The sequence below is a fragment of the Patella vulgata genome, chromosome 1, assembly GCF_932274485.2.
Source record: "Patella vulgata chromosome 1, xgPatVulg1.2, whole genome shotgun sequence".
In the NCBI taxonomy this organism is placed as follows: Eukaryota; Metazoa; Mollusca; class Gastropoda; family Patellidae; genus Patella; species Patella vulgata.
The window spans coordinates 47,854,381-47,879,362 of NC_065879.2; the positions used below are offsets into that span (position 1 = coordinate 47,854,381).

At 36.3% G+C, this 24,982-nt stretch overlaps 1 protein-coding gene across 6 annotated transcripts in view; it reads right to left on the minus strand.

Moving 5' to 3' along the window:
* Window positions 1-24,126, minus strand: part of LOC126807810 (replication factor C subunit 4) — a 150,666-nt gene extending 126,540 nt beyond the window's left edge. For 3 of the 6 annotated variants that reach the window (XM_050532684.1, XM_050532653.2, XM_050532644.1), the window contains exons 1-4: window positions 22,711-23,251; window positions 6,505-6,642; window positions 6,015-6,093; window positions 132-211 (exon numbers count right to left, since the gene is read on the minus strand). In XM_050532684.1, coding sequence (XP_050388641.1) covers window positions 132-211; window positions 6,015-6,093; window positions 6,505-6,642; window positions 22,711-22,832 — 419 coding nt within the window. In that variant the 5' untranslated portion in view covers window positions 22,833-23,251. The other 3 variants (XM_050532667.2, XM_050532661.2, XM_050532677.2) reach the window with 3 other exon arrangements.
* Window positions 24,127-24,982: the final 856 nt, after the last annotated feature.

Sequence of the window (24,982 nt, forward strand, 5' to 3'; positions counted from 1 at the left end):
ATTTTAACATGTTGATAAAATCTTTCAGGCCGGCGCAATAATTCTAAACATATTTGCATTAATTTTCCATAGTATTCATTTCAGATTCTGAAATTCGTGCCAAGAAACAGTTGTTACATAATTAACTTTACCCATATAATTCCCTGGCAGCAGCTAATATGGTTGATGTTTTTCCTGTTCCTGGAGGTCCATAAAACAGCAAGTTAGGTAACTGAAAATAAATAAAAGATTATAAAATCTAATATAGTCAAAGTAGAACAATCAACAGGAAAGCAGAATTGGAAGACTACAGTCATACAGAAAAACTTGTAAGGTTCAGCAGATGAGCCTGCTACTCCTGGTCACATACAAGCCTGGAATCAAATATGTGGCACTTGACTCCCTTCCAGAAATTATAATCGAATGACAGAGGGAAGGGGTTAAATGTTCACAACACAAATTATAATATTTCAGGAAAAAAACAGAGTATATCTTTATTTCAATTATTGGCTTGCACACAGGGATATTTAGCAGTGAGAGGAAACTGGAAGACCCTTAGAAAACTCATGAGGTTAGGCATGTAAAAGCCTGAGATCTATACCTGACTCAATGACAGGCCTTATTGAGAGGAGAAATGGGTTAACATCCACTCGACACAAACTACGTCATTTTGGGACTAACAGATGTTTCAATTTTCTTTCATAATTCACTTACGCGTAGGGGTCTTTAGCATTGGGAGGAAACCATAGTACCCGGTGAAAACCAATCGGCTACCCAAATTTGTCAAATTTAGTGAGGTCCAAAATTTTTCCTTTAAAACTATATTTGTTTGCCTTTAAACATGCATTATGCAAGAGCAAAATCTGCTTATTACAAGTCTTTCTTTAGGCCTGAAATGTTATTTAAATTATCAATTAGACATTAATTAACTTATCCAGACCATAATAAACTCTCGATGTCAAGGCTAGCCTTCGATGTTGGCTGGATTAGATTCCTATATGCCGCTAATGGCCATTGATAATTAAATCAAAAAAAGTGGATAATCGAGACTATGCTGTTTATATTAATGATTTTAGTAATGATGACTGTGACTCTGCAAAAATTTTACCCGCTTCTTTCTCGGCTCATAGTGGATCAATTTGACTGAAATTTTCAGCAAATTACCTTTACACTATCTAGTTTTTAACTATTATAGCGAGAACTGCCATCTCTTTATCTTATCTCCCATAATGCATCTTTAAATATGAACAATGAATTGACGCATTAAAATCCACTATTTATCGATGAACATGACACCGTAGGTGATAAGTAACACTATACGACTGGTACCGTGGAATCTTGGGTAAATAGCGTTATTATCTAATCTATGTAGAATTATTCATAAATATCATTGAATTTGGCCTAATAGCATTCAATTTGTCCTTGTATATAACTTAAATTTCAACGTGCAATTTTGATTACCAAGCATTAATTAACTAGTGTTTAGTTTGTCGACACGTGTGTAATTATAAGCGTCCCGCTTAATTTTCACGACTGTTCAATAATTAGTTGGACCGTTCAATTTCCCCCGAGTTGTGATTAAAATTAGTCAAGGTGTCCAATTACGCCAGGTATTCAATTCTGTTGCCGAATATCCAATTTCACATGCGTTGTTCAGATTTTAACGAAATGTTTATATTGAAGGAGTTGTAATATAGTAATGCTGCCGTGAAAACGTGTACATGTATAATGTACAGGCCGGTTTGAATAACAACAAAATGAGTTCGGTAATCTCGGGAAAACATTTACCGGCATTCTGTATCGGTTAGGATTTTTTTCTAACGTACAGTACATGCATATAACTTCGGCCAAAATGTATGCAACAATGAACAACTTACAATTTTTTTACAACATATCATTACATCTTCGTCTATAACTTAGATGTAATCCATCAATTATTGGCTGCTATAAAATCCAAACTTTAAATTAAATACGTCATACGATGAGCTTGCAGCTTCAGTTAATCTAAATCAATCATTCATAGAGCACTCGATCCACTCCACGGGGCGCTTAACAATAAGTCACGTGGTCAGAAACGCGCCATTTTTGGGACTATATTCTTAGTCTGTCTGTGTTAACCGGCGACAAATCTCCGCTGTGACAATATACATCTACTTTAAATGTTGCCCAATTCAAATAGCTTAAAAATATGGTATATCAAGGTTGTGGACCCTATAGAGGTCACAGTTTTTGATCCGATTTTGTTGAAAATTGAAATGTAAGTTTATAACCCAAAGATCTCGGTTCCTTTCATTATTCGCGCATATCGGACCGTAACTTCCTGAATTATTGTGACCTCTATAGGGTCCACAACCTTGATATACCATATTTTTATGCTATTTGAGAACGAACGGCGGCCATTTTGTCTGTCAAATTTGGGCCTATTTTCACGAAATTCGAACTCAGCCGTCCTTAGGGTGTAACGGTGATATATTATTTGGTTTTTTTAAATCCGATAAAAATTATCACCTCTATAGGGTCCACAAGCTAAAAACGCGATTTTTCATACAATCAGGGGCCATAATTCAGGAAGTTACGGTCTGATATGCGCGACTATCGAAAGGAACCAAGATCTTTGGGTTTTAAACTTACAATTCAAGTTTCAACAAAATCGGATTAAAACCTTGATATACCATATTTTTACGCTATTTGAGAACGAACGGCAGCCATTTTGTCTGTCAATTTTAGGGCGATTTTCATGAAATTCAAACTCATCCGTCCTTAGGGTGTAACGGTGATATAATAAAACGTTTTTTTAAATCGGATAAAAATTATGACCTCTATAGGGTCCACAACCTAAAAACGCGATTTATCGTACAATCAGGGGCCATAATTCAGGAAGTTACGGTCCGATATGCGCGAGATCTTTGGGTTATAAACTTACATTTCAAGTTTCAACAAAATCGGATAAAAATTGTGACCTCTATAGGGTCCACAACCTTGATATACCATATTTTTACGCTATTTGAGAACGAACGGCGGCCATTTTGTCTGTCAATTTTGGGCTGATTTTCACGAAATTCAAACTCAGCCGTCCTTAGGGTGTAACCAGTGATGGGATTTCAAAATTTTTCCTGTCGGACATTTTACCGAAAATAAAGGGGCATAACTCTTATCGTTATTTAAGCTGACGTATTCATACCACAATTAAAAATCATGTGTCAACAAAATATTCAACTCCTGTAGTAATAAAAATAGGTGAACCTCGTTATTCTTCATATTTAATTCCCGTACGGTATTCAAATTTATGTCAGTGATATTCCTATAAAATTACGTGTTTTCGTAATATGATAGAATGAAAGCTTGCCGATCCGTACCTACTTGTAAAAAGACATAGCTTCCTGCAGGCTGCGCCGTATGGCGTACGTGACTCATAGCACATAGCTTCATCGTAAGCACTGCCTTGTAAGCGATTTTCACGCGGCAATCGAGATCGCAGCAAAGTTCCACTGTGGATGAGAATTTCTATATGGAGTCTTAAAAGACGTAAAAGATATGGCAAATAAAATGACTGTCCACTGCTTCGGCATCAAATTCACAACAGTAAGCCTAATATTCCTGTAAAATTACATGTCTTCGTTTATACGGCAGCAAATGAATGTAGAACTTTCGGAATAAGAATCGTTTTCTTCTTAATAAAATGTCACAAAAATATTCAAATCTGTGCGTAATAAAAATGGGAACACCTCGCTATTTTTCATATTTAATTGTGGTATTCAAATTTATGTCAGTGATATTTCTATCAAATTACGTGTTTTCGTAATATGATAGAATGAAAGCTTCCCGATCCGTAACTACTTGTAAAAAGACGTAACTTCTGCAGCGTTTGGCGTACGTGACTCACGGCACATAGCTTCATCGTAAGCGATTTTCGTGCGGCGCTCGAGATCACAGGAAAGTGCCACTGTGGATGAGAATTTCTATATGGAGTCTTAAAAGATGTAAAAGATATCGTAGACAAAATGACTGTCCATTAATTTAGGGTGTTATATACTCTTAGGATATGTGACATCTATGATTAGTTTAAAGATGCTGTCGGCTCACATCAATGCGATTAAAATGCTCGACAATTGAGAAACCACGAGGTAAACAGGTGGATTAAAATTATAATCACTCTTCTTGGATTGATGAATAGTCCGACAAATGGAAAGCAATGACTTCTGTTTAAGATTAGATTGATGAATTTTCCGACAAAGGATTAAGTCATTCAATCAAGGCAGATTAAGTAGTTAATCAAGGTAGGTTTATTATTAGACGGTATAACACGATAAATACGTTGATCACTTAATTACCTAATAAATCCAGCGTATTATCGACGATAATGGGGTTGAGGGGTAGTTATACACTCAGTAATTTCGGAATTTTGAATAATATTCACCATGTCTTGATGTCCGATTGGGCATATTCCCGGTCGGACAATTTTGGGCGTTTGGAAAAAAGATTCGGACAAGTCCGGAATATACAGACAAAATCCCATCACTGGGTGTAACGGTGATATAATAATATGTTTTTTTAAATCGGATAAAAATTATGACCTCTATAGGGTCCACAAGCTAAAAACGTGATTTTTCGTACAATCGGGGGCCATAATTCAGGAAGTTACGGTCCGATATGCGCGAATAGCGAAAGGAACTAAGATCTTTGGGTTTTAAACTTACATTTCGAGTTTCAACAAAATCGGATAAAAATTGTGACCTCTATAGGGTCCACAACCTTGATATACCATATTTTTACACTATTTGAGAACGAAGGGCGGCCATTTTGTCTGTCAGTTTTGGGTCGATTTTCACGAAATTTGAACTCAGCCGTACTTAGGGTGTAACAGTGATATATTAATACATTTTTTTAAATCGGATAAAAATTATGACCTCTATAAGGTCCACAAGCTAAAAACGCGATTTTTCGTACAATCAGGGGCCATAATTCAGGAAGTTACGGTACGATATGCGCGAATATCGAAAGGAACCAAGATCTTTGGGTTTTAAACTTACAATTCAAGTTTCAACAAAATCGGATTAAAAATTGTGACCTCTAGGGTCCACAACCATGATATACCATATTTTTACGCTATTTGAGAACGAGCGGCGGCCATTTTGTCTGTCAATTTTGGGCCGATTTTCACGAAATTCGAACTCAGTCGTCCTTAGGATGTAACGGTGATCTAATAATACAGGTTTTTAAATCGGATAAAAATTATGATTTCTATAGGGTCCACAAGCTAAAAACGCGATCTTTCGTACAATCAGGGGCCATAATTCAGGAAGTTATGGTCTGATATGCGGGAATATCAAAAGGAACCGAGATCTTTGGGTTATAAACTTACATTTCAAGTTCCAACAAAATTGGATAAAAATTGTGACCTCTATAGGGTCCACAAGCTATAGGGTCTATAAAGTTTTGATGCGATACATGCTAATATCGAAAGCAGCCGAGATCTTTTGGAGATAAACCTATATTTCAAGTTTTGTCAAAATCGGATAAGAATTGTGACCTCTAGAGTGTCCCAAACAAATTGTGGACTGACGGACGTCCAGACATCCGGACGGACTGGGGCGACGGCATAATACGTCCACATGAAAATGTGGGCGTATAAAAATTGTGACCTCTATAGGGTCCACAAGCTAAAAACGTGATTTTTCGTACAAACAGGGGCTATAATCCATGAAGTTTCGATCCGATACATGACAACCAATATCGAAAGCAGCCAAGATCTTTTGGAGATAAACCTATATTTCAAGTTTCGTCAAAATCGGATAAGAATTGTGACCTCTAGAGTGTCCACAAACAAATTGTGGACGGACGTCCGGGGCGATGGCATAATATGTCCACATGAAAATGTGGGCGTATAAAAATTAAATTTCATCTCAATAATTACCGCATGTAGCATGTATATTTCACAAACTCAGATCATGAGAAACTGACAATTAAATAACCGCGGCCTTATGATCTAAGGCGCAAGCATTAGACCACTCAGTTAACCATAAAATAATACTTACATCTGATCCTGATAAAGATTTCTTTAAGACTAATACAACTTCATCTTGAAAAGCAACATCTTCAACACATCGTGGACGACTGAAAAATAAATAATCTCATTTATTTTTAAAATCGTGTTACATTTGCTGATCATGACCCAAGTATGAGTATCAGTATCAGACATACATGTATATCAGCTGATAATTGCATGAAATACTTATAATTTTCACCCCTTCATTTTTCCATCAAAATTAAATTTATGTTATATTGGTAACTTTATACTCCACACAGCTATATAATGACAATCTCTTTTTACACTCTATGATTATTTTGATCTAGTGACACAACCGCCAGACTGGCATCAGGTTTTAGCTAATATCAAGTAGGAGAGTGTAATATATATTAATTACATCAATAGATAGGGGTATGATAGTTTTAATTACATCAATAGATATAGGGGTAGGATAGTTTTAATGACATCAATAGAAAGGGCCAGAGGTATCCACTTACTATTTTTCAACCCATGGAGTATGTTTTCGTTTTTCTGTGGTATCTTTGGAGGAACTGGTGGTTGGTTTATCTTTAGCTTTTTGTAAACCACATGAACCACCTTTTAGAAAAGCCTGCATGTTGGTTATCTTGGGGTATCTGTCAGTTAAACACAATAAATACTAATAAATCAAAAAGTAAGTTTACAGAGCATTTTCTGACCAGTCGGACCAAGACCAGTCGGACTAGCCGACAGACCACTCAGACCAAACAAAAAGACTACTCGGACCAAACAAAAAGACCACTCAGACCAATAATAAAGTGTTGTTTTAATAAATTAAAAAATGGGTTGTTTTAATATTACTACTCAGACCAATAATAAAGTGTTGTTTTAATAAATTGATAATTGTGTTTGTTTTAATATGCATCTGTTTTCTTTAAAATAATAAAGTGTTATGTACTTATCTGTGGTATTTTTTCATCATGAAGCACATCAAAGAAAATCAGTTAAAACAACGATAACTGAGTAGTGATTAATTTGTATGTATCTGTACTCACCCGTGTTACTAGCTGCAATATTTGTGATAATTCTTCTTAACGGCTACAATTGATACATTATTCAAGGCTTTGAGCAAGTAAAGTTAGGCTCAATTGCAAAATTTTCAACACATATCACAGTTTGCATGGAAATAAGTAATAATGTTACAAACAGTGAAGAGTGGACCACTGAAATCTTAATCTTATCTTACCTAACAGGTTTTTTTTCTGTATTTTCGAATGACATGAAATCATGTGATGCTGGTTTGGCGGACATATTAAGATATTTTGCCAGGCAACGAAACATACGCCCACAGCAGCTAAATCATCCGAGCGGTCGACTAGGGTTTTTCGCATATTTATTCCTTTGTAGGTAATTGGGGGCCTTTACAAGACAGTTCCATACAGATCAGATTATAATTTTTGTCGTTTGAGGGTTCACAAGGTTTTACAAACTGAAACAAGAGCCTCAAGTTTGGAAGTAGTTTACAGAAATTGTTGAAATTTGACCGGCTTTTGTCATTCAAACGTTCACAGGGTTCACAAAGTAAAACAAGGGCAATAACTCTAGAAATAATTGATGGAAATTGTTGAAATTCAATAGACCTCTGTTTCACAAATTTTAATGATGCATATAAATTTAATACATATCGGATCATAACTTTCATCAATCGAGCATTAACAAGGTTGAACCATAGAAATATATACTGACTGTATATATTTCTATGGTTGAACAAAGTGAAACAAGGGATATATCTCTAGAAGAATTATTGTAAATTGTTGAAATTCAATAGGCTTCGTGGATTCATATTAAATAATGCATATATAAATTTCACAAAGATCGGATGATAATTTTTGGTGTTAGAACGTTCACAATGTTCAATAAATTGAAACAAGAGCCATAACTCTAGACGTAATAAACAGAAATTGCAGAAATTCAATAGGCTTCTTCGTTTCACTAATTTAAATAATGCATATAAATTTCACAAAGATCGGATGATAACTTTTAGCATAATAGTGTTCACAAGGTTCAACCAAGTGAAACAAGGGCCATAACTCTAGATGTAATAAACAGAAATTATTGAAATTAAATAGGCTTCTTCATCTCACTAATGTAAACCACATATATCAATTTTAAAACAATCGGATAATAACTTTTTGAGTTAGAGCGTTCACAAGAAATTGTGGATGACGGACGGACGGACACAACGGCAATATACGTCCACATTACCATGTGGGTGTATAAAAATGAAAAGAAATTTCGCATAGCAGTTGGGTTTAATCAAATCATATAATTATATGGTAAGGTTTCAACTTTATTAGGCTTTCACCTTCAGTGAAAGACTATTGTTATTACTAAGATTAATATTATTATTATTTTTTTTTCTTTTCCGTTTTGCCTATTTCTCAGCAACTATAAGAGATAGAGGTCTGAAGTTTGATTTTCTCTCATGAAAGTGGGTAGTAGTTAGTGCTTAAATGTAAAACGAAATATGTGCGCATAGCGGAAAAGCGTCAAATCTTCAACGTGCACGAAAATTGAAAATTATAGTCAATTATTATTTGATTTTTATAAAAAAGACATAAAGGATTTTTCTGAAACTTCAGGAATATGAACTCGAAGGAAGAAACTAGTCATTAAAGTAAAAATGAAAATTTTCTATTCACCGGAAGTGGTAAAAAAAAGTGCCCAAACTTGGACAAAATTCAGAAAAATGGGTGCCTGTGCGGAAAATGCGATGTATCAATTGTGTTCTTGTTGTTTAGTTAAAGTTTTATATTGTTTAATAGCCAATCGAATCGTCTATCAGATGGTACTTCAGCGACAAGTTTCTATCAAAAAATAAAAAAGTTATGTGACTTTGAAAAGTAAGGTATTTTGCGATTTCGAGCAACTTTAGACGCATGTTTCTCGGAAACGCCCCTAAATTTTTTTTTAAAACTTCCTCAATCGAGAGAATAATGGGTACTCTGTTGTTTGAAACCCCTGTATCATTTTTTGAAATGTCAGGGGTAGCCGAAAAAAGAGATCGAAAATCGAAAACGTCGTATTTTCACGATTTGGAGCATTTTTAGAGGTCTATTTCTCGAAAAGTCAACATAATATTTTTTTGGAACTTTTTCTACAGAGAAGCCTATCAGTAGTGTTATATATAAAACCATTGTACAACAGTTCCAAATTTCAGGAGTAGAAGAACAAAGGGATCGAAAATTGAACACGACACCTTTCATTGTTAAGTGAAACATAAGGTGGGATACAATCTGTACGTTTTGTCACCGTATAGAGCCTGTTCAAGAGTGCTTTTATCAGTGATCATATTTGAACTGAAATTATTTCAACTATGAATGTTTTCTTCTATCCAACATATGGGTTTAGTGAACTTGTAACAGAAATAGTTGATTGCTGTGTGTAATAATTAGTCTTTGAATTAATTTTGTTGCCTCTTTGTCAAAATTATCTTATACCGGTAATCATCTGGACAGAAATCGACGGCTCGCGCTGTTTATAAGAAAGTCAAATTTGTGAAACTGTTGCAGTAGTATCTGACAATATTATAGAATATTGCACCTATAATAAAAGGCATGACGTTGTTTGAGCATGGACTCTATCTGTAATTAATATTATATTTTTATTAGTGACGTCAAATCTTTAACGTGCACGAAACCAGAAAATTGGCGATATTTCATTGACATGAAGGCGATTCCGAAGTCCCGTGTACACATTGGTGTGACCGTAAAAGATCCCTTGGCGGTTGGAATTCTATATAAAAGAAGACTAGCGCAGCGGTACGAGCATGTTTTGAGGTCTTTTTCTCAAAAGGGCAATCTAATATTTTTTGGGGATCTCCTTCTATAGAGAGATTAATTGATATATATGTGTATGAAGAGAGAGAGAGAGAGGGAGAGAGAGGAATGGGGTTTAAAGTCCACTCGACACAAACTAGGTCATTAGGTCATTTCGGGACTAACATATCGTTTATTTCTTTTTTATTTCAATTATTCGCTTGCGCATAGGGGTCTTTAGCAGTGGGAGGAAACCGGAGGACCGGGAGAAAACCCACTAGGTTGGACAGGCGACCCTACTCCTTGTCACGTACAACCGGGGAATCGAAACGCCGCCAGTTGATTCAATGACAGACCGTATGATACAGCACAGTTCCAAAGGCACCATGCAAATTCCATCCATCATAATGTATCTATATAAGAGACATTTATTCCTACTGGCGGTTTACAAATATTGTATGAAGAAATTCAAATCATAAGAACATAAACCCGACTAATACACAGTATCATATTGATTATAAAAGTACAATGTATATATTGGTTACACTATATATGTCACAAAACAACAATCATTAGATAATAATAATTATTTACTAATTATATAAATCATTTTAAGAGGTAGGAGTTATCCATTGTTTAATTTAACAGTTATATAATTACCCTGGTTAGAAAGGTACGAACAATTAAGGTATTTAAACAAATGATTACGAAAGAACATAACACTATAGACTTCTATGATAAGACATATAATACATGTTTAATATATATAAGTGACAATGTCCTACGCTAACAAATAATGAAATATGATAGTATCTGTAAATATAAAAAAACAAAGTAGTCGCGAACATCCTGGCTCTTGACTGCTTCAGTTGTTTGATCCTGGACTCTGTCTGTAATTAATAGTAAACTTTTACATGTTAGTGACGTCAAATCTTTAACGTGCACGAAACCAGAAAATTGGCGATATTTAATTTTTGAACCAGTTACATATTTCAGTAGCTGACATGAACGCGATTCCGAAGTCCTGCATACACATAGGTGTGACTGTAAAAGATCCCTTGGCAGTTGGAATTGTATATAAGAGTAGGCTAGCGCCGCTGTACGTTCGAAACATTCCTCATGGTCCATTCCGAGCAGAATGGTGTTAAACCCCATTTCATTTTACTTTGATATTAATGTCTATTGCGACATTGCTTTTCGTCTATTTCGCGAAACTGTTCTTTTAACATTTCGAGTAGTTCAACTTTATTTTGCGATTCCCTTCTATCGTAATGCGCATGCAAAGAACATGTCAATATCTGAGTTATGCAACTGTGTGTTTTTATTTGGGGGGTGGGTGAGTGTGTGTTTGTTTAGGGGGTGAGAGGATTGCCGGCGTCTGTTCGATTCTACCGATCTAGGATTATCATGATGTGAATTGTTCAACTCTATTTTTCAATTCCCTTCTCTATCGTAATGCGCATGCAAAGAACGTGTCAATATCTGAGTTATGCATATTTGTGTTTTTAATTGGGGGGTGCGGGAGTGGTGGGGATAGTCTTTTGTCATGCATCTGTCGATCGTGTGACGCCTTGGCACGGTGAAAGCCTTTAGTCTTGCAAGCAAGTCTAATTTCAATTGGTTTTATATGTTAAGCTATATACACTCGTACAGTATAACTGCCAATCCTTTAAATACCATGTGAACGTACAGCTATAAGGGGGGTGAAACATCCAAATGCACAATCAATCAAACTACTAGTTCCACATGATAAAGTTGACTTTAATCAGCAAACAATCATTAAAATCCACATGGTTATATACTGTAACAACTTTAGACATAGTGGTTGTAAAGTTGAGATATATCGGTGTGTCTGTGTGTGATTTCTGAAATATATATACAAATATAACCCATTCTTAAACATACATTATGCAAGAGCTAAATCTGCCTATTGCAGGTCTTTCTTTAGGCCTGAAATGTTATATAAACTATTAATTACACATTTATTAAAAAAACAAGACCATAATTAACTCTCGATGGCATCGGATACTCGAGATTTTAACTAGATTAAAACGGTTCGCCATTTAAAAATTTAATTTAAAAATGGGAAAGCGAGGCCAAGTCCCAATTATACCAGTGCCCTGGTTACCACTGTACACACATCTTGTCAAAACTACAAACAATGATAACTTGGCTGAGAATGAAGTAATTTGAATGAAATTTTCAATATTTTCTTTTTATATCATCTATTTTTGAATTATTATAGCAAGAATGACCAACTCTTTATTAAACTCTTAACTAATGTATCTTTAATAGAATTAAACCAACTGGTATTAAACTGATGTGCAACAAGTATTCAATCATCACGTGGAAATCTTGACAGAGTTTGTGTACAATTTTACATGTATGAAACAAACATATTCATAGTTATAGCTACATATATGGATTAAACATTTTTAGGAATATAATAAACATAAAATTATCCTTACAGACACGTTTTGTCCTCCCAAATTCTATATAAAAACACAGCAAAAGTAATTCACTTGACCACCATCAAACTTTACATTCTTAACAAGTGGAATAACTCTAATTTACGAATTTTGCAAAGTCTGCATGTTAGGTTCTTAAAGATTTAATGGTATATATGGACTAAAAACATATTCAAACTAATTAATTTGTCATAATTTTGCTTCAAATCCTTCTCAAACATTGTAATTGCGAAGGAATGCCCTGCTATAAAAATTCGATCAAACCAGGTCATGTTTACGTCACATGACTTACCTCTCTTGGAAGTCAGAGGAGAATTCATTGCACACATAAGACGATTTTGTCTTTAATCGCTTACTATTTATTACAAATATCGAATCCTAATTAAATTCTCGGATTATCCACTACACGTGTCTTTTTCCGTCATTTTTTATCTCAGAAAGTGTTGTACGTCTAACTCTTCATAAAGTTTATCAACTTGTACATCAAGCGCTCAATGTTCACGTGTGACCTTTGACATCACACATGCAGAAATTCCCAATCGCCGGGCTATCGATTAGGGGAACCCTTACATTTTTGTCCTGTATACGCTCCATGAGTGTTTTTCGGGGAATCCAGTATTTTTCTATTAAGATTGGATATGTATAGTTTCCATACATACCAAAATTGCCATACTTTTATTGGAAATAATCTTTATGTGTAATCTTTAAATGCAATTATCAATTAAAGGGAAGCGAGAGAGAGAGAGAGAGAGAGAAATGGGGTTTAACCTCCACTCGACAGAAAACTAGGTCATTTCGGTACTAACATATGGTTTAATTTTATTTCAATAAACCCACAAAGTTGGACAGGCGACCCTACTCCTTGTCACGTACAACCGGGGATTCGAAACCACGCCAGTTGACTCAATGACAGGCCTCATGATACAGTGTGCATGTGCTAACCATTCAGCCATCCAACCCTCCCATTAAAGGGAAGCAAATCTGCTTATCATAATTGGAGGCAGACCACCATTAATTTCCCCATTGACTTCAATGTTAATTCTGGCCTCTTTGCCCACCTCCAACTTTCCCCCAAATTTTCGTTGGGCTGAATGCTTTTCACTACAGACAGAGGAACAAATGGTCATGTCTTTGCACTAAAATTTGTATGAGGTTGACCACCAAAATTTTGAGATACAAACTTGAAGAAGCATACTAAAAACATGTAGCTAGTTGCCGTACATGTCGCCGTAGCCAACCTGATAACCCTTTTATCCTTCCGCCTCAAAATCATGAATATTTACCAAAACCTGGCAGAAAATGTTTATTCAAACCCTCTTCGTCCATTCTAGACCAAAAAATGGGCATGCAAAAGGGGAGAAAAGAGAGAGAGAGAGAGAGAATTGCTATAAATAGACGAACTACAATTCGATGGTACCGAGATGGTGAAATGTAATGGTGGTCTGCCTCCAATTAACATGTCTAATTTAGAATCTACATACAGTACAGTTTGGGGTCAGTGTAATTGGAAATTAACGAATTTATTGGCCAGTAACTTTTACTCTGGAGCAAGACGGAAGACATCAGTAGTGGAACTATTTCTACGTGTTACATGCTAATCAAATTGACGAAGCACATCAAAGAAAAACAATTAAATTGTTGATGTAATAAAGATGAATATTTGCTAATATGTACTTCTGTAGAGCACATCTAGTAACGAAGACATTGTTAAGTTATGTATATACTCACCTATAGTATAAATTATTTGTCTCTTTGTATTGTGATTTAATAATAAATAACATATTGTCTGCATTTCATTTTTAAAATGAATAAGTCAAGCCTTATAATATGATTTAATAATTGGTCCGAGTGGTCCTTTGGGTTGGTCCGAGTAGCAAAGATAAATATTTGTCCGAGTGGTCTTACAATATAAATTAATTGGTCCGAATGGTCTTTTTGTTTGGTCCTAGTAGTCTTTTGGGTTGGTCTGAGTGATCCCTCTTTTGGTCTGACTCAGTGACTGGTCTGTTTTTTGGCCAGAGTGGTCACTGTCTGAGTGGTCTGCATACCGATGAAAGACTTGAGAGGTCATTTTCTTGTACTTGTACACCACATTTGCCAAAGCGCAAATCCCTACAGAACATGTATTCCGCAACGCACCCTATGTTTAAGTGTGGTTTTATTTAGCTCAAAATATAGTATATACATGCTTTGTAGTTTGTCAACTTTGTGGGGTTTAATTTTAGACAGGGTATTTACCGGATTAGTTCAGCTCTGAACGTAGGTCTCATTACACTCGGCCTGTACGTTCAGGGACTGTCCTATTGAATCCTGGGCGAAACTGAAATTGCTTCCCAGTCAAATTTACTTGGCAACTTTTTACTGCTAAATGGTCGTGTGTCAGTCCCTGTGAACGCCTGAACAATATAAATGAACATCTTAGTGAGAAAATAAGACCTTGCTTACCTCGCTAGAACCAGTATGAGCGACACAACACGCTGTTAAAAAAAATTGAAATCTTTGAAAGAATTTGATTGTAAATTATTGTAATTTGCTAGGCAAAGCAATAAGTTGAGAATCTTCAGTCATTTATTGCTTTGCCTAGCAAATTACAATAATTTACTATCAAATTCTTTCAAAGATTTCAATTTTTTTCTCCCAGACTTACCTAAATTTCGTTTCATCTAATATGGCTGAGTTCATAAATTTGTGCGTTCCCTGTTCAATGAAGTCCGCCAAGTCGGTTAGAAAACGGAGACGTATTTTTTAACAGCGTGTTGTGTTGCTCATACTGGTTCTAGCGAGGTAAGCAAGTAGGGGCCCCCCCAAAAGAGTCATGATAAGCTTTTCTTTCGTGATAGCACTAGCAGGATGTTGGGTTACTTAAAATGCAAAAAATCACATCACAACGCTTCATTTTCAGGACTTTGTCCCTCAATTGTCAGACCCCCCCCCCCCCACTTCGGTAATCACTCCGCAGTCTCTGAGCAAGGTCTTATTTACTCACTAAGATGTTCATTTATATTGTTCAGGCGTTCACAGGGACTGACACATCACCGTTGAGCAGTAAAAAGTTGCCCAGTAAAATTGACTGGGAAGCGATTTCAGTTTCGCCAAGGATTCAATAGGACAGTCCTTGAACGTACAGGCCGAGTGTAATGAGAACTACTGTCTGAACCATCGTAAATTTTAATCGGATTTCTTCGATTATGATCGAACTACTTCAACATGCATTATGCAAGAGCAAAATCTGCTTATTACAAGTCTTTCTTTTGGCCTGAAATGTTATCTGAATTATCAATTAGACATTAATTAACTTATCCAGACCATAATAAACTCTCGATGTCAAGGCTATCCTTCGATGTTGGCTGGATTAGATTCCTATATGCCGCTAACGGCTGTTGATAATTAAATCATAAAAAGTGGATAATAGAGACTATGCTATTTATATTAATAATTTTAGTAATGATGACCAAGACTATGCCAAAATTTCACCCGCTTTTTTCTCAGCTCATAGTGGATCAATTTGACTGAAATTTTCAGCAAATTACCTTTACACTATCTAGTTTTTAACTATTATAGCGAGAACTGCCATCTCGTTATCTTATCTCCCATAATGTATCTTTAACTGTGGTTATTATAAACTTACATGTGTGTTTGAAATAACTCCCGTTAATTAAAATCCATTGCACAATTTAATATCCCAACGAATAAAAAAGTTCTCTCTTGAAAAAATTGAATTCCCACAAACTTTTGACATGGAGAAATACCAAAATGGAAGCCAATACGTCACTCTTCGGGAGAGATCATTTCGTACAAAGGGGTTACAACATGTCACAGTTTGCGGTACTTTTACGACAATTCAAGTTTTGTGTAATCCCGGCTCCGCTCGGTATTGAGTTTGGGCGTTCACACACATAACTGCCCGTATTCCTTTATTTTGTTACTATCTTTAACATTCTAGTAAAATCTCTCCAAAGTTTATAGCTTTTACCTTTTGAAATATTTTGTTTTAATCATATTTTTGATTAGGGTCGGGTGAATGAATTTTCTTTTGAACACAAATACAACACAAAAACAATGACATTCGTTTTACGGGTCTTAAATTTTACCCATGAATATCTTTAATCTGATATATAACATGATATATATAACATGTACAGGGTATTTAAAATTATGGGGCTATAGTATATGCATGTTCCTGGAGCAACGACTATGAGTTTTACAACATCTGATAAGATGTAGGCTACGTAGTTAAAGCGAGATTAAGCCTTCTATAGAAGGTGGGGGCTATGGTGTGATTTAAGTATTATTTACAATAAATTAAAAAAAAAATAATTGATGAATATATTTTCATATTCATGAACATTAAATATTTGCACTATATTACAATACGGTCAAAACTGTCTTCAGTTGATATTTTTCATTGCCCAAACTCAAACGATCGAAATGAAGACGCTTTGTTTTGATTGCAACACGTGGTTGTCAAAATCTCTGTCATACTCATCAACAGATTCAATTCAATGGTTTCGTCCAACACGGGAGGAAAGCCATGTTGTCTTGAACTCAGTCAAAATACAAGTAAATATGTCAATTTTTTCAAGAGAGAACTTTTTTATTCGTTGGGATATTAAATTGTGCAGTGGATTTTATTTAACGGGAGTTGATTTCAAACACACAGGTAAGTTTACAATAACCAAAGATAAGTAGTCTGATCATAATCGAAGAAATCCGTTTAAAATTTACGATGGTTCAGACAGTAGCGTGTGCCAACCGAAAAAGGGACGTAACTCTTTTTTCTTAATTGGCTGTCACAAATATGGCGCTATTTTTTCGCGAAAAGCTAGCCTTGCATTACGGCCTCGTGTTGGTTACCTGCAATCGATACCGGTTCCATTCAACCGAAAACAGTTAGTTAAGAGGTCAAGGTTGCTCCGCATGCAAAATTTATCACTCGTAGCAAGGTAAGAATATTTTTTTTCTCCGATTGAAAAGTTTGAAATTTTGTAACTTTTTTCGTGGAAGATGCGGAGCGAAAAAAAACCTGCTCAAATATGGATTAAATATCCCTTTATAAGATCCATCTTCATTTATTTCCATAAGTGGACGTGAACATTGGTAAAATTCAATTTTTCTCCATGTGACCGAAATTCTGTCGGCCATATTGTAATGGCGGGGGCGTGTCAAATGTACCGTTAGACACCCGTTAATTACACACGTGCTAATAATGAGTGATCATAGGAAGAATTTTAACTTTCTAAGACTGTGCAGTTGATTTTTTTACGAAAACAAACATAGCTCAGAATTGTATGGTATAATAAAGCCCAATAAAAAAAAGAAATAAGGAGTACTTTTCTATAATTTTATTTTTAGGGTTTTTTTTTTAATTATTGAGAAATGGATAGGTCTACTAGTAGTTCTGAAGAGACATTACCCCCAACCGAAGAACTAGTAGAAGACACATTGGAATGTGGACAGAAGCTAAGCGATGAGAGTACTAGCAAAGAGCCAGAGGTGTGCACGGTAATTCAAAAATGTAATTTGTAAATTAAAAAGTATGTTGGGCTTTTTTGGGGATCAGCAAATATTATCAAATTTAAGAAGCTACCTTTGTATATTTAAATAAGTTTGAAATAGCTTTAATATTGTTTTATTTTTTGTATATTTCAGACTTCCTCCGAAATTGATTCCCCAAGTTTATTAATATTAACTCATGTATTATTAACTCATGTATCATGTATTCCAGCCTGTTTTCCTTCATTTTATCAGTATTGTTTAATCATACTTACAAAACTTTTTCAGTATATGCAGAATATTTTGTAGATATTTAGCTGAATTGTTGTGTTTTTTTATATTTTTATACTGAAAACTTCAATTCTGGAGTTTTGTTAGTTATGATTCAGTGCATTTATTTTGATAATTTTATTTTTTGATATTTCATACTCATAGCTGTCCACAAGAACATGGATATTTCATAGCTGTCCACGAGAACATGGATATTTCATAGCTGTCCATGAGAACATGTTTCCAGTTTCCATTTAATCATCAAAAAACAATTTCCACTATTTTTAATGATTTTTTTATATAGTTATTATTTTTATGTTTTTTCGGAACAAAATATGTCCGATTTGCTTTAAATTTTGTCAAAATAAAAGGTAAAAACAATATTTTTGTGGTTGATTTTAGTAAATGTGTGTCTCTAGAACATCTGTGTACAATTTGAGTCTGTTCCAAAGTCATTCAGTTAGTCAAAATATTATTTTTTCAATTTTGCCTGTTTTTGACGGATTTTGGGAAAACGCTGCTTACGTATGGGTATATAAAATTAGCTACAAAAAACAAAGTTATGAACCGATTGTCATAATTGAAAAAGATTAATGATTCTCAGGTGTTTTTCTAACTGTGTGCAAAATTTCAGGTCTGTAGCTCAAAAATTGAATTTTGGTTGGCACATGCTACAGACAGTAGCCTACAGTACGTTCAGAGCTGAACTATTACCGGATTACACCCTTTTAATTTAATGGCGCTATTGCACTTTCGTACCTCTACCAGTTCCCGTGGTCGTAGGAACTTGAAATTTTCAGAGGATGTTCAGGGGGACTAGCAATGACCACACACCAAATTTCAGCCGAATTGATCAATAACTTTTTATTTTACCGACCTTTTAATTTCTAACGAGAGAGAGCTTCATCCGTTTGACGCCATTTGCTTTGTTTACTATTTAGACTCGAATAACAAGACACTAAGACGGAAACCGACTCGAATAACAAGACACTTAGACGGAAACCGACACACTGCACCAGCTGCCTAACACTGCAGTTCATAAAAATTAATATAATTTTCGTATACTTTAATTTTTGCGCGAAGCCACCATTTTCAATAAAATACTATTTGGTGTTGATCAGTGGATTGGCCGTTAGGTGTAAATATTGCCGTGACCTTGATTTTGACCTTGAGGCCAAACTTCCCACCCATATCGGGGCCTTTGCGTTTATGCTTGCCGTGGCCTTATTTCTAAATGTATTATCAAAGTTAATGTTCGAGGTTAAAGCAGAGACGACGTCCTCCAGAAAAGATAATTGGGTCAAAGTCGTAGGTCAAGGTCATCTTACAGAAAACTAAACTCAAACTTTTCAAAGTCAGTTTTGGGACATTTGACCTTGACTTACGACCTTGACCCCGTAACCATTTTCGAAGGCTATCAACTTGGCTTGAACCATCGACGTTTACTTTGATCCTGTCGCACACTGTTCGGTCAGATAGGTTCACTACAATCGTATCATGAGGTCAGATGAATCAATTACATTGACCGCGCCTATTGACTTCCTTTCGAACACAGACCCTCTTCGTTTGATCGTTTTCTGACCGAGCAGTGTGCGACAGGACCAAGGTAAACGTCGATGGCTGAAGCCCAGATGATGGCTGTTTAAAATAGTTAGGGGGTCAAGGTCGTAAGTCAAGGTCAAATGTCCCAAAAATGACTTTGAAAAGTTTGAGTTTATTTTTCTGTAACATGACCTTGACCTACGACTTTGACCCAATTATATTTTCTGAAGGACGTCGTCTCTGCTTTCACCTCGAACATTAATTTTGATAATACAGTAAGAAATAAGGTCACGGCAAGCATAAACGCAAAGGGCCCGAGATGGATGGGAAGTTTGGACTCAAGGTCAAAATCAAGGTCACGGATGGTTAATGGTGACTAATGGAGGTCACCACGACCTTTCACATTGACCACGCCCATTGACTTCCTTTCGGACACGGGCCCTTTGCGTTTGACCCTTTTCTGACCGAACAGTGTGCGACAGGACCAAAGTAAACGTCGATGGTTCAAGCCAAGTTGATAGCCTTCGAAAATGGTTACGGGGTCAAGGTCGTAAGTCAAGGTCAAATGTCCCAAAACTGACTTTGAAAAGTTTGAGTTTAGTTTTCTGTAAGATGACCTTGACCTACGACTTTGACTCAATTATCTTTTCTGGAGGACGTCGTCTCTGCTTTAACCTCAAACATTAATTTTGATAATACAGTTAGAAATAAGGCCACGGCAAGCATAAACGCAAAGGCCCCGATATGGATGGGACGTTTGGACTCAAGGTCAGAGTCATGGTTACGGATGGTTAACGGTGACTAGTGGAGGTCACCACGACCTTTCACATTGACCACGCCCATTGACTTCCTTTCGGACACGGACCCTCTGCGTTTGACCGTTTTCTGACCGAGCAGTGTGCGACAGGACCAAGGTAAACGTTCATGTTTCAAGCCAATGTGATAGCCTTCGAAAATGGTTACGGGGTCAAGGTCGTAAGTCAAGGTCAAATGTCCCAAAACTGACTTTGAAAAGTTTGAGTTTAGTTTTCTGTAAGATGACCTTGACCTACGACTTTGACCCAATTATCTTTTCTGGGGGACGTCGTCTCTGCTTTAACCTCGAACATTAACTTTGATAATACAGTTAGAAATAAGGCCACGGCAAGCATAAACGAAAAGGGCCCGAGATAGATGGGAAGTTTGGACTCAAGGTCGAAGTCAAGGTCACGGATGGTTACAGGTGACTAGTGGAGGTCACCACGACCTTTCACATTGACCACGCCCATTGACTTCCTGTCGGACACGGGCCCTTTGCGTTTGACCCTTTTCTGACCGAACAGTGTGCGACAGGAACAAAGTAAACGTCGATGGTTCAAGGCAAGGTGATAGCCTTCGAAAATGGTTACGGGGTCAAGGTCGTAAGTCAAGGTCAAATGTCCCAAAACTGACTTTGAAAAGTTTGAGTTTAATTTTCTGTAACATGACCTTGACCTACGACTTTGACCCAATTATCTTTTCTGGGGGACGTCGTCTCTGCTTTCACCTCGAACATTAACTTTGATAATACAGTTAGAAATAAGGCCACGGTAAGCATAAACGAAAAGGGCCCGAGATAGATGGGAAGTTTGGACTCACGGTCGAAGTCAAGGTCACGGATGGTTACAGGTGACTAGTGGAGGTCACCACGACCGTTCACATTGACCACGCCCATTGACTTCCTTTCGGACACGGGCCCCTCTGCGTTTGACCTTTTTCTGACCGAGCAGTGTGCGACAGGACCAAGGTAAACGTCCATGATTCAAGCCAAGGTGATAGCCTTCAAAAATGGTTACGGGGTCAAGGTCGTAAGTCAAGGTCAAATGTCCCTAAAACGACTTTGAAAAGTTTGAGTTTAGTTTTCTGTAAGGTGACCTTGACCTACGACTTTGACCCAATTATCTTTTCTGAAGGACGTCGTCTCTGCTTTCACCTCGAACATTAACTTATACAATACAGAAAGAAATAAGGCCACGGCAAGCTTAAACGCAAAGGCCCCGATATGGATGGGAAGTTTGGACTCAAGGTCAAAATCAAGGTCACGGCAATATTCACACCTAAAGGCCAATCCACTGATCAACACCAAATAGTATTTTATAGAAAATGGTGGCTTCGCGCAAAAATTAAAGTATACGAAAATTATATTAATTTTTATGAACTGCAGTGTTAGGCAGCTAGTGCAGTGTGTCTGTTTCCGTCTTAGTGTCTTGTTATTCGAGTCTAAATAGTAAACAAAGCAAATGGCGTCAAACGGATGAAGCTCTCTCTCGTTAGAAATTAAAAGGTCGGTAAAATAAAAAGTTATTGATCAATTCGGCTGAAATTTGGTGTGTGGTCATTGCTAGTCCCCCTGAACATCCTCTGAAAATTTCAAGTTCCTACGACCACGGGAACTGGTAGAGGTACGAAAGTGCAATAGCGCCAATTTAATTATTAGTCAAACACCATCAGACAATTAAGACAACACTGCCGGTCAATACACAAATGTTCATGTCAGTTCATCTCAAATAAAATCTGTAAATCTACCTATTTCTAAAACTAAAATACTGTAAATAATGTTATGTTCTTAATTTCAGTCTACTTTCCCGCTACTTCTTGCCAGTGATTCCGGTTTACGAGACTAATCGCTGGATAACCTCGACTCAATACGATGCGGCTACGATGCGGAAGTGGTTGATGCTATATCGTATCTAGCGAAATACCAAAAAAGGGAGGAGCTACCAATAGCTAGCTGAGCAGAAATTCTAACGTATTGATCAATCTCCCAAACAGAGTTGTCTTCCCTTGCAGTCCAAACTATCTTAGACTGGATAACCTGCTCTAATACGTCAGACTAGACTGGATAACCTGCTCTAATACGTCAGACTCATACTCGAACCTACGTCACTCCTTTTCTGACTTGCATAGCATAGAAATATAAATCATAGAACTAGTTCTATGTATAAATAGACTAGAATGGCCGTCACGTGACCCGCGACATGTAAATACGGCCGTCATCTTTGTGCATTGATTCTGTTGACGTCGCGCGCGGTGAACTCAATGAATCCAGCTTCGTTTTACGTTACGCTTGAAAGAAAGAAGGGTCGTAAAACAACCCATTGCCATACATACTCACAGGTTTTGTTCTACCAGTTTGTAAAACTTAATATATATCTTCATTCTCCAATTTAATGGAATGACTCTCGAAGCGAAGCCGTTTATAGGCGTTGTACTGGCAGCCACGATGAAACATAACATATTAAGTATGCCATGTCTGCATGTCCAAATGAACTTATTATTTTCATCTACAAATTAAAGACACTGAATGGATGGGCCATGATTGTGGTATTTTATTTTTGAATTTATGGAATCTCGATGATCGACAAAGCACACAAATAAAATATGCTAGTCCGTCCAGCAAAAAGATAGGCGTACAGGCCTAGGCAGGCTCAATACTGACAATAGGATAGGCACAGTTGCGAACTTGCGTACGAAAGAATGTTTTCAAACCAGGCCGGCATTTAGGCCTATACTGCATTTTAATGTTACCGGTAGGTAAGTTATTTCCTTTTGTGTATTAAAATATTTCTTCAGTCCCTTTTTTATACAGACGACCGTAGTTTATTATTCTGAGAGACTAAGATAAGAAGAGTAGGTCAACCGGTACTATTTCAGTAACGTACCTCTACCAGTTCCTGTGATCGTAGAGACTTGAAATTTTCAGGGGGTGTCCACGGGGACTAGACATGACCTCACACGAAATTTCAGCCGAATCGGTCAATAACTTTTTTTATTTTACCGTAGTTTAGCTTCTATAACAGATAAATTTATCCGATTTTGACGCCATTTTGTTTGTTGACTATTTAGGCTCAACATTTTCAACATCTAAAGGCATATTATAATCATCACCATATCACCATTCCTGGAAACCGTGGATGGGACATATGTAGAAGTGGAAGCTTGAATGATTGCTGTGTCGTCCATTCCAACTACATTGCCACTGCAATGGTAGGGTGACCCACCATAAATAAATATCTCCATATATCTCGACAATTTCGCCACAATATTTATATATATGCCAAGCCTCAAATCAGTTTCACACAATTATAGTCACTAAATAAACGATCATGTTGTACTTAATAAGCTATGACCATTAATCATCTATAAATAATAGACTGAAAACTGGTTCCATGTGTCGTCCATAACATCCAGACACTCTTGAGTAAAAGATAGGTTACGTGCCCTTGTTTTGAAATTAGTCTCGCTTAACCAGTCTATCGACCATTCTAGGGCTGATTGACAGGTCGGGATAATCAAGACTACTTTTTTACGAAACATAACAGAAAGCTAGAACAAGAAATTGAATTTAGAAATGAGCACGTTAGCTAGCTAAACAATTGTTTTAAGAAGCTTGTAAAAGTAAAATGAAACTACTGCTAGTATCATGTTCCTGTCTAACCCGAGTGCTTCAGAGATATTATTTGTACTAAACCGAAAGATGCCGCTCTTAACGGTACAGTTAATGATAAAGTAATTTAAAAAATGTTAAACGAACGTAATTTCTAAATATGCTGTAATAACCAAGAAGCTTAATTTTACTGCTATTCAAAATCGTCAACAATAAATTTTTTACGGCTGTAATAGTTGATAGATTTGTAGAGAATTGCACGTGTCAGAAAGTTGGACTCGACACGGCGAATGTGCACGCTTCAGTGGTAGTCTCGAACTATCAGCGGTTGACTGTATTTCTGTAGGTGCATGGGTCACCCTAGCAATGGACCCACTTGTACTTGTTCCAGCGCGTGATATAAGGCGTCTAAATGCAGCCTTAATTAAAGTGAATAACAGTGGGGTTATTATTCCAGCCACCTACAAAGAAAAGTTAAAAACTTGATTATACAACAAATAAATGGTTATTATCTTTCAAGAGCACTAATGAATTTTGTTTTATTGCCTTTCAGGTGTGTGTTTTTCAATATGCCACTTCTTAAATTTCATTGTTGAACTTGATGACATACAAGCAGGATTTCAGGAAGAGCTGTATCGTGTAAAACCATAAAATTGAGAGGACAGTTACCCTCATTGCCATTGGATACCTCTTTTTTACCAGCTGGAATCTCAATGAATTTCCACTTTTGGCTACAATACATGTATGTTATATGTTTTAATCAAGAATATAATGATTACAATAATATCAAAGACTTGTCTTATTTTTTTTATATATTAGCAAACACAACAGGGCTACATTTAAATTTGTTTATTCAAATAAATGTTTGTGGATGTGATATTTGCCCATATATATTTTATAAAAATCTTACCAATTCTACGTACAGCATTGAAAAATAGTTCTAAGTGATCTTGGCTTAATTTATATGTCAGTAGATATTTGAGTGGGTGCACATCAGTAT